The following is a 13,629-nucleotide window of genomic DNA, read 5'->3' on the forward strand; positions in this document are numbered from 1 at the left end:
TTTAGTAACACACAGAAGCATTAATCATGCTCTGCCTCCAACCTGTCAATGCCCTACCCTCTGCTAGATTTAGTAAGCTGGGAGGGACAGGGGTCAAGAAGGCATGCAGTTGGGCATATAGCTCTTGAAACACACAGCCCATCTAGCCTGGTGCTAGACTGAGTAGCCAGATGGACACAGCTGAGTCCGCTTGGGGCCATTCAGCTCACCCAACCAAGTCTTAATAATACATGTCAACCCCTTCATCCATGATCAAGCTGTGGATAAGCATCGTCTTATTATGGATTGACATGGCATCCAGTAACAGCACCACCAAACTAGAGGGCTCAACATAAAGAGAAGCCTATAGTGGAAGAGTTTGCTCAGCTGCTCAAATCCGTTTGAGAAATCCAGCCTACACACACACACACACACGTGTCTTTTTGAGCCAAGAGATCAGACTACAAACAGCTTACAAGCTTTTTACCAACTGACAGGAAAAATTTTGAGGTGACCCCTGGAACAGTCCTCTCAAAGGTGACCCAACCTTCTACTGAAGCTGCAGTCTCTTTGCCTACTCCTGTTCCTGCTGAGGATGCTTCGAGGAAGTGTAAGTCTTGTTCTTATGGGTGCTTCTGTAGGAACTGTTTGCTCCAGAATAGGCTCTGTCAGCTTGTGCAGCTCTTCTGGGGAATCCAGATAACACTGCTCTCAAGCTGTATTTGTGTGCTCTCCCCCTGCCAGGCCCATACACACACTTGGCATCAAATGCGATTGCAGCACTATCCTTACACGAGTTGAGCTCCTTTTTGAAGGAGAATATTCTGTGAAACAAGTAGTATCATTGCCTGGGGACTGGGTGCTTCCAGGTGGGTGGTGGTTTAGGGATGGGCACTGCTCATGCATTCTAGGGTGCTTCCAGACAGGGGCTTAATTTGCAAGCACACCATTGGCAACAAGCTTTTTTACTTATTGGGTTTTCCCTGGAAAGGGTAAATTTGATTCCCAGTGGTGCTAATGGTGTCATGTGGACCCACTGCAAAAATAACTTGCATGCATGAAGAGACTCCATCCCCTAATAAACCCACATCTGGCAGCAATCTGATTTTTTTAACATAGTCCACACAACAGTTGTAGGAATCAAAAATGCCAATCCATATTTTCCCCCATTAAATCCAAATTGCCCTTTCCCAGGAAAAATCTGTGATTTGTAATCTCTGAATGACCCATTTGCAATACTGACCACCCCCACTGGAAGCACCCAGTCTCTTTTTCCACACCTTACTTTTTCCACACTCTTTTCCCACACCGCATTGCATTGCTTGTTAGCATATCTGTCATTTGCTTTCCTGCAACACGGTCCCTTTTAACATTTTCCCACTTTTTTTCATTTGGCACAGAAGAGCAATAGCTCTTCAAAACATATAAATCATAATGTTTTATTATGAATGTGTTAAAGAATGATTGAAAATCGGCACAGCTTACAAAGCCTTTTCCCTACTGTCAGGAAACTTGTGATTCTAAATGACAAAGTTTTGCAACAGTGATTAATTGTTGTAGCTCTTTTTATCAACATGGCTGGAAACAATGGCTGCATACATCACAAATTTGTAGTGCAGTTGGGGACAGCTGGACATAATCCAGGTTTCAATAAACTTCTCAGGTTTTAGTTATGCTTTGCACCATTTTAATCTACTTCTTTTTCATAATCATCACCATTAATTGTGAAGAGCTACATTGTGCAGTGGAACTCTTGTGCCTGGCTTGTTCCTGCAGCAATGTACCAGAGTTGAGATCCAGCCACTTTTGTTGTGTTTTTGTTTATGCCAGGGATGGGGAAGGTATTGGACTCCCATCAGCCACAGCCAGCCTCACCAATAGCCAGGGACAATGGGCGATGGAGAGCCACAGCTTCTCCCATTGCCAAATTATGCATTTGTAGTGTGGATGGGAATGCTGTTAGTGGAGGAAATAACTCACTGTGTGGATCCACAGTTTCCACTTTCAGATGACCAGAGAAAAGCATTATTTGTGCAGTGTCGCAAGGCCGTAGTGTGGAAGCAGCCTATGCCTCTAGATGTCTGTTGCCTCCACAAGTGGTTTGGGGGACTTGATCTACAGCCTGCTTGTAAGGAAATCATAGCTTTTCAGAGGAATGGGAGAGAATCCTTAGAAGGGAATCTTTCTTCCAAACTTGCAAAAATACACTTGAGGACAAGCACTGGTAGGAGAAGATATTTGGAGGGGTGTGAGGTGCAGAGCTGCTGTGTGGAGAGACCATACAGATAACAGGTGACATCCACAAGGCGAAAATTCTCAGAACCTGGATTTTGTTTCACTGTTTTGCTTTGCAGCAAAGCGAGTTGCTCCACCCCGACCCGCGGTGCCTCCGCCCATAGCCCAGCCTCGAACCCCACCTCCTGTGCAGCTTCAGACCCAGCCTCCTGCCCCAGACTCTCCTTCTATCCCTAAAGCAATGCCTCGAAGAACCGTCGGAGGAAGCATGCGAGCTCCCTCTGTCCCTCCACCACTTCCACCCCAGCCGGTCAGGCGCCAGAGTCGCAATGCGTCCCCATCCCCGAAGCCTCCTTCAGAAAGCAGGACCAGCGAGGCAGATGAAGCACCTCTTTCTCTTCCTGGCGACAGCAGCCTAGAAACATCCAAGGAATCCCTCCCTGTGACAACAGAGCCCAGTGAACCCCCACCTGTAGAAAGAAGCAGCTCTCCATCTGCACCGGATCTGGAGGCTGATGCTCTGGAGAATAATGAAGAAGGAGCTGCAGCGTAAGGAAGGAAAAGGTGCAAGATCAGGTGTGACCCTGAGCACATCACACAGGCTAGCACTCTTGTGGGGACATAGAGGTGCCATATTGACATCTGTCATTATTGTGGCTTGGAAACCAGCACTCGCGTCTGCAACCTCAAAAGCAATCTCTCTTCTTCCATGTGCCTCTGCTTCTTGCTGCCTTTTCATGAATGGCTCTTTTCCTACTTTGTATTATTTTGAACTCTCCTCCTGGTACTCCTCTGACCTTTCCCAAGCAGCATTCAGATGCAGAGCCAGAGACATTAAAAAAATATATCCTTCCAGCATGTAGTTAAGTTGCACTGTATAACCTTGTTCTTGATGCAATAGTTCATTCCAAGCTGAGAGCATTCAAGCATATGATTCACTTCCCTGCACTGCTGTGTGATGTGGTACTGTCCAGAATTCTTCCATTCCGTCTAATGCTCCATTCTGTATAATGTGCAGATCTGCTTTTTTATGCTTCTAATGTCTTTGCTTTTTCCCCCCCTTGAAGAGAATTCAGAACCTCAACAAATCCTAACAGGGTGTGTCCACTTGATTCCATTCCAGTTGCCCTACATCCCACCTTAGCTCAGTCTCAGGGATTATTCTGTCCTTTTACAGTGATTGGTAGGGATGTGATTGGTAGAGAGGGTGGGCCATTTGAAAATCAACCCTATGTATATCCAGGTTATATGCGATATTTGTAGTTATTTTTTATAAGGGCAGCAGGTGCAGCACAATAAAAATCAAAAGTGCAGGCCAAAACACAATTGTCAGCTGTGGACCCCAAAAAGGATCTTGGACCTTGAGGAACTAATGGAACTAATTTTACGTGCAGCTTTTCCCATCATAGAACTGTAGTATAACGCTAGAAGCTGTCAGCAATAGACTCCCCCTTTTGGCTGCTCTTTAAAGGTAGAGGCTGGATCCTAGTTACAGTCAGTGTATGTATTCTCACTGTGGAGAGCCTAGATACAGGGCTTGTTCACGTATGCAAGCACATTGCTTTGTTTCTCTATGCAATGATTGGCAGATAAATGTGTGAGCACCTTAACTAATGCCCATTTTGTTTGAGCTGATCTGAAAATTTGTCTGGACTTTGCCACACAACGCCACACTCGCACATGCAAGTATTCAAGTGCAAATGTGTATTTGAACCACTCCTGAGTTTGAAGATGGATGAGTGAAGGATAGTGGACTTCCCACCTTATATTCTGGATGAGCTTTTTGCTGCAGGCACACCTGCCCTGCCACCTTTAACCTTGGCTTCTCCAAGAAAGTGTATAGCAGTAGTTTTGTAATAAGACTTTGAAAGAGATGTGTAGTACCCCATTTAAGGAACTACCATTCTCAGGATCTTTTGGGAGAGGACAATTAAGCTCATTTACACTTGCAATGCAGACATGACCTAATAAACTCTTCACATGGGTTTCCTTAGGATTGGAAAGGTGACCACTTATTTTTATACATAGCTGGTAAATTATTTTTTAACTGTACGGTCATATTTATGGCTGAGAGAAGGAGCACGTTCCTTCATTTTTTTAAAGAATGTGTCTGCTTTGCTTGTGTCAGAGACAAACTGAACTCCTGGATAGTTCTTGAGAAAATCCTGTAAAATGGCAAGAGTGCTCTGTGGCATCTTAAGGATTTAATAAATATATTGCAGCATGCATTTTCATGGTCCAGAGTCCTATTCACCAGATGCAATTTATTAAATACATTATTTTTATTGCTTTTTGTCTTTAGAGATGTGCAGCTCTTTCTCATACCTTCACACATAAGAGTTTTGTTTGTATTATCAAATACTGTAGAGTCTCTTACTATTGTCTTGTGTTGCTTTAAATGTATTCGGCATAAGCTTTTGTGGGATAAAGTCAATTTCATAAGATGCTTCTCATGGAGTTGACTTCAGCTTTGGGGATGATTGCCATACTTTTTAGCCTTCAAGGTGACCACAAGTCTCTTCATAGTTTTTCCTACAGCAAGCTGACAGAGATACTAACCCTCTGCAAATTCCCACAACAGCATTACTTCTGTTGTGCAAAAAACCAGGAGTATTTGCCTTCTTTGATGGTGTAATTCCCCATTATTTCTCTGAAATTTAAAAACATTGAATCTTCTACAATGCAAATCATATTGGCACTTGTGAGAGAGGTATCCCCCCCCCCATATTCACTGAGCAGAGATGTGTCACCTTTCTGCAGAGAAGAGAGCAGCAGAGTCTTACAATGATGACTCTGTTAAAATCAATTTATTTATAAATTGATAGGACAAAAAGGACGCACACCACTGCAAGTGTTGTTAGTTGCAGAACCCAGCAAACCACGAGCAAGCACACAGCTGTTTCTGTGTATAAATAATCCAGTCAGCTCACTCACCAAGCTGCAGTCATGTGCACGCTTTTCCAGAAAATCACTTTGCATTCTGTCACATGATAAAGGCAAACAGGCTGAAGGGCATTCTGCACAAAATAATTGTCCACATGATCAATCTGAATGGATCTCAGGGGTGCAGGGGGGAGGGACAGGGCCAAGGAAGCAGTTCCCACACTGGATTTAACTTTGTGCTATGTTGTTTAGATATGCAGGGAAGATCAGCTAAGATTTGGATTTTTTGAGAGTCCAGATGAAACCAGTGGTTAATAGCAGAATTTGTAAATCAAGCTGCAATCTTATACAGCAAGGATAGGAAACCTCCAGGGCCAAGACTGACTGTGATCCTTGGGGACACTCCCCAAAAGACACCCCCACAACCCTCTTTAGTGCTTTTGCCTAGCTGGAATGTATAATTGAAATGTGAATAATGCATCTTTTCTGTGTGTATGGAAGGTGGGTGGGTGTGGGTGTGTAGGTAGATAGGAACTGCTGGCTTTTGTGTGGCTAGAACCCATGGCATGTGGTTCTCCTGAGGGACTGCAGCCCTCTGGCTGAAAAAAAGTTCACCACCCCAGCTATACTCTCTTACCTAGTAGTAAGTCTCATTTAATTCAAGAAGTTAAGTACTTCAGACATGAATATGATTGTATTCTCAGTGTTGCTAACTTCTCTTTAGTGCTCCGAACAGACAAGATCTATTGTGCTTGGTTTTCATTAAATCTCCATAAATTACAGACCCAAGAGTGGTTGGCCAGGATCATGTTTTATTTATCCTTAATGCTGCTACTTTAGATATAGTCATGCTTATTCAATTGCAGCTGGATAAAATTAAGGTGCCCTCTTAATAGGAGCAGTGAATCTGTTTTATGGTGGAGGCTGCATTTCCCGATATCTCAATTTGCCGTGGGACCACAAGTCAGCCATAGTCAGGGTGAGTAGATGGGCCAATTCCTTTTCTTCCACCCAGCTGCTAGTGAAAAGCCATTTATTTGTCCTTTGCTTATAGAGGGCGAAAGCCAGGTAGGCATCCACGGGACTTCAGTTCTGCCAGGAGGAGGACGAAGGGGAAGTTCTGAAGGCCCTCGCAGCCACCCTTCGACTTGAGCCCATGCCACACTTCTCAGGCACATTCCTGAAGTGTAGGCGGGTTCCCACAAGGCAAGACGCAGTGACGACAGCAAGAACCTTGATTGGACTACATAACTGGGGAACAGGGGCAAAGCAGCTGCTTATATACATTCCTGAAAATCTGGGCCACTCCCACTCCCAACATGATTGGCTGTCTAAACTTCCAAGCTGCGAATCACGACTCAGAATTCAAGGACCAATGGCAGAGGCCCAAATCCTGAAGTGTTCTGTGATTGGAAGTCATGTATCAAATCAGAACACAGGAGCTCAGATTCCTTAGTCCAGACTCAAGCTCAGGCAAACACAGACCACAGAATATGTAACGGTTCCATTTCCCTGTAATCCTGAGAACTGTAGTTCATGAAATCTACTGGGAATTGGCACTCTGTGAAGGGTAAACTACAGTTCCCGGGGTTATTTGGTGCCAGTTGCTGTAAAAGAACCGTGTGTAAGCAAGGCCTTTCCAAGACAGTCATTGGCTGGCCTTTTTTTGCTCCGCCTTCTTTTTTCATTCTGAAACCGCCAATTGGCGTCAACAACCGCCTCTCATTCTTTCCCCGACCGCCCTGGTTTGTTTACCATCTGATGTATTTTTTTTTTAATAGTCTACTTCCTTTTTCCATTTTAGTCCCGCCTCCGCTCTTTAATTACGATAGGTAGATAAGGGTGTGACGCCCACTTTTCGCTAACGCTGTTGTTTTCGTTCGCCGTATTTTATAGGCTACTAACCTCTATTCTTCTACCTGATAGGCTTACAGCAGCTGTCACTTTGCTCCGGGCCTCCATGCCGCTTTCTTCCCATAGGCTACGGCGGGAAGGGGCGGGCTTTTCAAGTCCTCGGTTCCATCCTTCCCCCCCCGCCCGCTCCGAAAGCCCATCCAGCGCGCTCACATCTGGATCCTCTTCCCTTCCCAATCACTGTAACGGGTTGCCATGGCAACACAGTCCCCGTCCTCCCCGCCCCGCCCCTATCACCATGGCTGGTAACATCCGCCTCGTCCCTCGAACCTGCCAGTCACGGGTCTTCCTGCAACGCGGTTGGCCGCTGAGCCAGGGCCCGCTTCTGTTTCGCCCGACGCGCCTAGTCGCCGAGCCCCTCGATTGGTGCTCCCGCGCCGCCGCCTCCCCTCCGTCCGTCATGGCGGCGCCGCGCTCCTGATTGGCCCGGGCGGGAGCGGAGGAGGAGGAGGAAGAGGCGGTGCGGGGGTGGCGGCGGCGGTGAGAGCGGCCGGTCCCAGCATGGCGGGCTGCAGGCGGCTGAGCGGCTCGTGCCTGCGCGAGGTGCTGGGCGAGGCGCAGGGCGTCCTCTTCGACTGCGACGGGGTCCTGTGGACGGGCGAGCGGGCGGTGCCCGGCGCCCCGGAGCTGCTGGAGCGCCTCAGCCGCAACGGCAAGGCCGCCCTCTTCGTTTCCAACAACAGCCGCCGCTCGGTGCCCGAGCTGGAGCGCCGCTTCTCCCGCCTGGGCTTCCGCGGCGTCCGCGCCGAGCAGGTCTTCAGCTCCGCGCTCTGCTCCGCGCTCTACCTCCGGCAGCGCCTGCTGGGCGGCGAGAGCGGCTCCGGAGACTCGCCCCCGGCCGGCTGCGTCTTCGTGCTGGGCGGGGAAGGGCTGCGCGGGGAGCTGCGGGACGCCGGGCTGCGCCTGGTCGGCGAAGGAGGAGGAGCAGGCGGGGACGACCAGGAGGAGGAACCGGCCGGGCACGAGAGGCTCCCGGTGCGCGCCGTCGTCGTCGGCTACGACGACCAGTTCACGTTCGCCAAGCTGACCGAGGCCTGCGCCTACCTGCGAGACCCGCAGTGCCTGCTGGTGGCCACCGACCCGGACCCTTGGCACCCGCTGAGCAGCGGGCAGCGCACCCCGGGTGAGTGACGGGGAGCGGGGCTCCAACAAGGAGCCTCTGCGGCGCCTGGATCCTGAGCATGAGCAGAGCTCCCTTTCCGCTCATGGCCGAGTGACTGTAGTTTGCCCTGTTCCCTCCCCTCCGCCCTCGCGTTGCTTAGCTTTGGAGAGGGATTTCCAAACCGACAGGACAAGGAGCCCAGGGTTTTTAAAGTAAGGTCTGGAACCTCAGCTGGCGAACTTTAGGGTGTGCCCTGGGTTCAGATGGTAAGCACTCGTGACTGGTAATGGATACCTGGAAAATCTTAAAATTGGGGTAGTGCTTCTTAAGCCTTATGGGGCTTGTTCCCATGTTGCTGTGGTTCAAGCAGAACAGTACGCCGTCTCGCTTGTAGTATTTTTACCATAGATGCGCAAGCTGAGGCCAAACTCTTATGGCTTACTTAGACACCTCATGAGTTGAGCTAGGGTTTGAATCTAAGTCCATAGACCACCCTTCTTGGGTCAAGGGTTAAGGATGGTTCTCCAAAAGGATCAGGTGTCCTTTTCCCTAAAATACCAGTTAAAGGAACACTACCCTTGTGTCCCATTGCTGGCATCTGTGGAGCCTCTTAGGAGCATCCTGGACTAAGGATGGTATTCCCCTCTGGGTCTGGGAGGAACTCCTGGCCATGTATTATGTCATCAGTGGTCAAGCACTATTAGTTTGGGAGCCCATTCCTGTATCCTGCTCATCAGATGCTAAAATACTATGTCTGCCAAGTATGGGGTCCTGTAAAGCTATGTGATACATGGTACATCCCAGGTACCCAATATTCTTGGTAGGCTGTTTGGGTTGTTAGCTAGATCTGCAGTATTACGGTGCCTTACATTGATCAGTATTGTGAGTTAGCCATACAGTTCCTCAAACCATCATGAGTAGCCATCCACTTTCCTTCACCTGTGCATCAGGCTCTGTGTGACAGTGCAGGCGGTGTTTTCTGTACCTTGGGGAATCCCAAACCTAGAATCTATTAAGGATTGTAAGAGAACTAAAAAAAGTGCTACAATTCCATTAGCTGGCTTCAGGTTCCTGATTTTATTTCCCTAGACTTCCTAGTGCCACACTTGTGAGGCAGCTGACGTGTCTGTTCATTCTTTATTTGGAAATATTCACTGTTAACCTCAACAGTATCCCAAATGTGACCAGTTTACATCCCACTTTATGCCAGTGCTAATCAATCAAAGGAGAAGCTTAGTGGTAGTCATACAGGACAATGTGTAAGTTACATGACACAATGAAAGGAAATTCAAATATCTAGCCTAATGCTAGAAATGTGTTCTTTCCATGAACTAACACACCAGCAGGGGGTGGAGTAGAATTTCTTTTCATCAAGGCCTTGGAGCCAGCTCTCTCATCCTGGATAGAGTTTGTGCTTTTATCCTTGGATTAGGATTTAAGTTCTCGGACTAGGGTTTAAGATGTGTAGCAGCCTTGTAATAGGAGATAAAGACCTCTGTCCTTCCTCCACCAGCTCACTGCATTTCTATCCTGGGGATGGAGGTGGGACCTTCCCTTGTCTTGCAGTCTGCTTGGTTTCTATGCCTGGCAAATAGGAGGGATGGAGTGCTATGCCTCTCCTTCGCCTTTCTGCTAGATCACATGCATTCAATTCCTTGTTGCATTTGGCTACCAAGCAAGTGCTTATCTCCAACACTGAGGCTGAGGTCATAGTGTGTTGGGCTGCCCAGGTTGGCTGCAGGTGGGGACTGCATGGTTGAATTCTCCTCCATGCAATTGGAGGAGCATTCAGTGTCCCTGTCTCCTAAAGGGACAGTTGCAGAGTTACCACCTCATTGAGACAACTAGGCCTGTTCAGTTTCACCATTTGGAGGCTTAAAAAGTTGCTCTTTTGCACATCCTTTGTCAACCCAATCTAGCTTGATTGCATAAATATGTAGGCTATGCTTAAGTTGCTTAATGAATTGGAGACCAATCTTTTCACATGGGGGTGTCTTGTTGTCTTTTCTCTCTCAGGAACAGGGAGTCTCACTGCTGCAGTTGAAACAGCATCTGGGCGCAAGGCAATGGTAATTGGGAAGCCCAACACGTATATGTTTGAGTGCATTGTGGAGCGCTTTGGTGTGGATCCGTCCCGCATGCTCATGGTGGGTGACCGGCTGGAGACAGATATCCTGTTTGGCAAGAACTGTGGCCTTGAAACGGTCTTGACCCTGACGGGAGTCTCAAACCTAGAGGAGGCACAGGCATACATGGCCAGCGACAGCCCTGCTGCAAAGGACCTGGTGCCTCATTATTATGTGGACAGTATTGCAGACTTAATACCCGGCCTGGATGAGTAAGGGGAGATGTGGGTGGGCAGAGTTCCTAGTCCCATTCCTGATTGCCGCCCTTTCCTACTTCTGCTCCCTCTCTCCTTGATTCTGGGCTCATCACATTCCAGTGTTTCTTCGAGAATGAAGAGAGGGGTGTTAGTTCATTATTTGAGGTCCTTTTGTTTTACTTTAGCCAGCTATAAGGGAACAGAGAATCTTATGTGAAAGTGGGTTATTTATAGGCCGAACCATTATTTATTTATTTCCCCCTCCTCTTGGCATGAAGTAGTTATTTATTTAAATTATCTTGGTTTTACTGTTGCCACTAGTGGCCTTCTTACTGTTGTCCTCGGCTTTTTTTTTCCCTTTGAAACACAGCAATGTGCTTGCTGTGATGTTTGCTGTTCCCAAGCTTGAATGAAGCAACGTTTGTACCGGTACTATTTATCTCTCTTCTATAGCCACTGTCATTCCATGCCAGTGTTGGGGTAGCGGGGTTTATCCCAGAACTCTTGCTGTGAAAAGGGGAGCATTCAAAATCCAGTTCAGAAGTAACACAGTTCTTCTACAGAACGGCTCTTCGGGGAAAATAATTCCTGTGGGTGTATATACAAGCTTATCATAACACTACAACTTGCTCTGAAGTGATAAGGGCTGAGGGTAGGTTTCTGATGCACGTTACATGTTTGATCCATTCAAACTTTGTCTGGCATTTTCATCCACAGGAATTACTCCCAAAGTGCTGTGTTGTGCAGGTGGGGAGAAATTGCCAACTAGCTCAGTCAGAAAGCATATAAGTGTGGTAAATCTGGAATATGTAAAACTCTTTTAACTGTGAATTAAATATGAAAGTGGTTTTTTCTGTCTTGAGAGTTTTCTCAGGTGACAGAATTTTTATCACTCCAGTTTAATTTTGGGATTGCTGCTGTAAGGAATGAAATGCATAGAACAATTTTTTGTACCCATGAAGTTCTGAATTGGCTGTCACTTCGTCTTGGTAATCCTTCAGTAATAACAGCCTCCAGATATTCCTGCCTGTATTGAGGTAGGAACACAATGTGTTTTCCCCCACCCCCTTCTCTCTGACTGGGTGGACCAATGAAACATGTCCGTAAATTAATTCACTCCTGTCTGTGCCTGATAGGATTCACCACTCTCCTAGGTGGGGGGTGAACCTTGATCCGCCCTCTGACCTGCTGTGGTGTTCTTTGATTTGTGGGATAACGTTGGCATTTCCAGTGCTGTCAATGTGCCACAGCATCCCAAAATAAGTCCTTGCTTGTCTTTTTATGGTTTATTATGTATTTATTAAAGTGTTTGTATAAATTATGCTGATGAGTTGTGCCAAAGTGGGTATGTAGCCTCTGGGCCCACTCACTTACCTGTACCTCCATGTTGTTGTGGTTCTCTGACATTCGCTGTCATTCTGCACATAATAAAATGCAGGCACAAGATGGAATCTGGCTTTTTTCCCCATTAATCTACTCAGTGGCATGCTGGAAATATATCAGATCAGAGATAGCTGTGTATAATGACTGAATAAATTAGTTGATTATCTTAACACACATTATCTTTTCAAGTTTGGGGGGGGGGGGGCAAAAGAAGCCTAAATGGAAGGTGCTGAAATTGGACACAACGTCTTACCAAGCAAGGGTATACTTGCTGATGAGCTCTGTTTCATTTTAGAAATGCAAATAATCTGCCTGACATAATAGCTGAGAAACTGAATTGAGGCAAATACAAAACATCACTCAAGTTTTGGAGTCGGTGTGAACTGGAAGGTGGTTTGTTTTTTGGTAGTGAAGCCCTTCGAAGACTTGCTGTGACTTTGCTAAGATTCTTGTTGTGTGTTAACTTACCGCTCTTCCTGATTTCTAATTAAAATTCCTTCCAGACAATATCCAAATGTTAAGAAATTAAGTCTGGGCCAAGTGAACGTGGTGACATAGTGCAACTCAGGCGAGTGAATTCAGTCCTGTTCAGTTGCTTGAAAGTTTCCTGCTTGGATGTTTACCAGAAAAAATGGAAGAATTGAACTCTTCAGCTTTGAAAGCTTTAGGAGAGACAGTAATTCTACAGAGGTTTATCCCTAATCAATGGAGCAAAGCTGATATATTTCACGAGAGGATACACATTTTTTAAAAGCTTAATCATGAAGCCAAAGGGTACCTTGTAATACACAAAAATCCATTACTTGATACTTCTGAGACTCATTAAAAGCCAGACCAAACTAGGTCATAAAAATATTCTGTTTTGAGTCTTATCCAAGAACTATATAACTGTTGAGCAGCCACTAAGTTCATACGTAGAAGAAAGTGCCAAAGAGGAAGGTGAGCAGAGAAGTTGTGTCAGATGAACTGAAAGATCGCTTGGCAATCTTTTAGTTCATGTGAAAGCCATTCAGTTCAAGCCTAAGCTCTGAAATTCAGGCTTGCGTCACAACAGTTATAGATCTATTATCCCAAGCACTGAGATCATTGAGGTGTGCTGTTCCACTGTGTTAGATGCTTCAGTTCTGAAAAAGCCCTTTACTGATGGGGAGAAAGAGAGGTCCCTCCGTCTGATCTTGGGGCTTGGGCAGGTTCAGAGAACAGGTGATTCAATACATCTTTCTGTACACTGCTGTTGTGGGTGTTTGCAGCCTCTTTTTGCATCCCTTCTCCACAAACACTACCATCCTTTTACCCCGATGTTGCGGGATTCTGACTCCCACGATCCCTGCCCATTGGCCAGGCTTGCTGGGGCTGATGGGCCTTGGGAGTCCAGCAACATCTGGAGGGACACAGGTGCCCCATTCCTGCTTTGCTCTTATTTGCAAAACAAACCCCACCTATGGGATACCTCTTTCAACTCAAGTCTAAATATCACCAGAGCAAGCTTGTTTGCTCTTATTAAATTCATCTTTCATATGTCCTTTCACGGTGGGGAAACAGGATGCAGACTTGACCTTTTAGTTCAGCTCTTTTGAGGTACTACAGAGCCTGCAGCTAATTTTGTCAGAGCTGGGAGATGCTGAATTTAAGCCAGTCCCAAGGGCAATGAGTAAGTTAGCTGCTGCTGCTGCTCTTGCCTGGCTGTTCTGGTCATGCTTTAGAGATATAGCACACATTGTTTCACCACAACAGCCTTGAAAAGTGAGAAGTGGTGCACAGAAAACAAAGAGGGCATGGTATGTTACAGGTGATTCTTCATTTTCCTTGG

The 13,629-nt window shown here is 46.6% G+C and overlaps 2 protein-coding genes and 1 long non-coding RNA gene across 5 annotated transcripts in view; 2 read left to right on the forward strand and 1 right to left on the reverse strand.

The window, feature by feature from the left end:
- The window catches only part of SH3BP1 (SH3 domain binding protein 1), a 36,724-nt gene extending 32,282 nt beyond the window's left edge, over positions 1-4,442 (forward strand). For all 3 annotated transcript variants that reach the window (XM_083462456.1, XM_083462457.1, XM_083462458.1), the window contains exons 18-19: positions 477-589; positions 2,334-4,442. In XM_083462456.1, the coding sequence (XP_083318582.1) occupies positions 477-589; positions 2,334-2,767 (547 nt within the window). In that variant the 3' untranslated portion in view covers positions 2,768-4,442. The remainder of the gene's footprint in view (positions 1-476; positions 590-2,333) is intronic.
- LOC310687404 lies at positions 3,272-5,775 on the reverse strand. Its single transcript, XR_014516408.1, has 2 exons — positions 5,149-5,775; positions 3,272-4,864 (listed from the first exon to the last, which is right to left on the reverse strand). It is a non-coding gene; the product is annotated as an uncharacterized lncRNA (long non-coding RNA).
- A 1,067-nt stretch (positions 5,776-6,842) lies between these two features.
- PDXP (pyridoxal phosphatase) lies at positions 6,843-11,887 on the forward strand. The gene is made up of 2 exons (XM_083462459.1): positions 6,843-8,134; positions 10,130-11,887. The coding sequence occupies exons 1-2, from the start codon at positions 7,513-7,515 to the stop codon at positions 10,453-10,455; spliced, it is 948 nt and encodes a 315-aa protein (XP_083318585.1). The 5' UTR covers positions 6,843-7,512; the 3' UTR covers positions 10,456-11,887.
- Positions 11,888-13,629: the final 1,742 nt, after the last annotated feature.

This window comes from Podarcis liolepis (assembly GCF_965112155.1).
Source record: "Podarcis liolepis genome assembly, chromosome: 10".
NCBI lineage: Eukaryota > Metazoa > Chordata > Lepidosauria > Squamata > Lacertidae > Podarcis > Podarcis liolepis.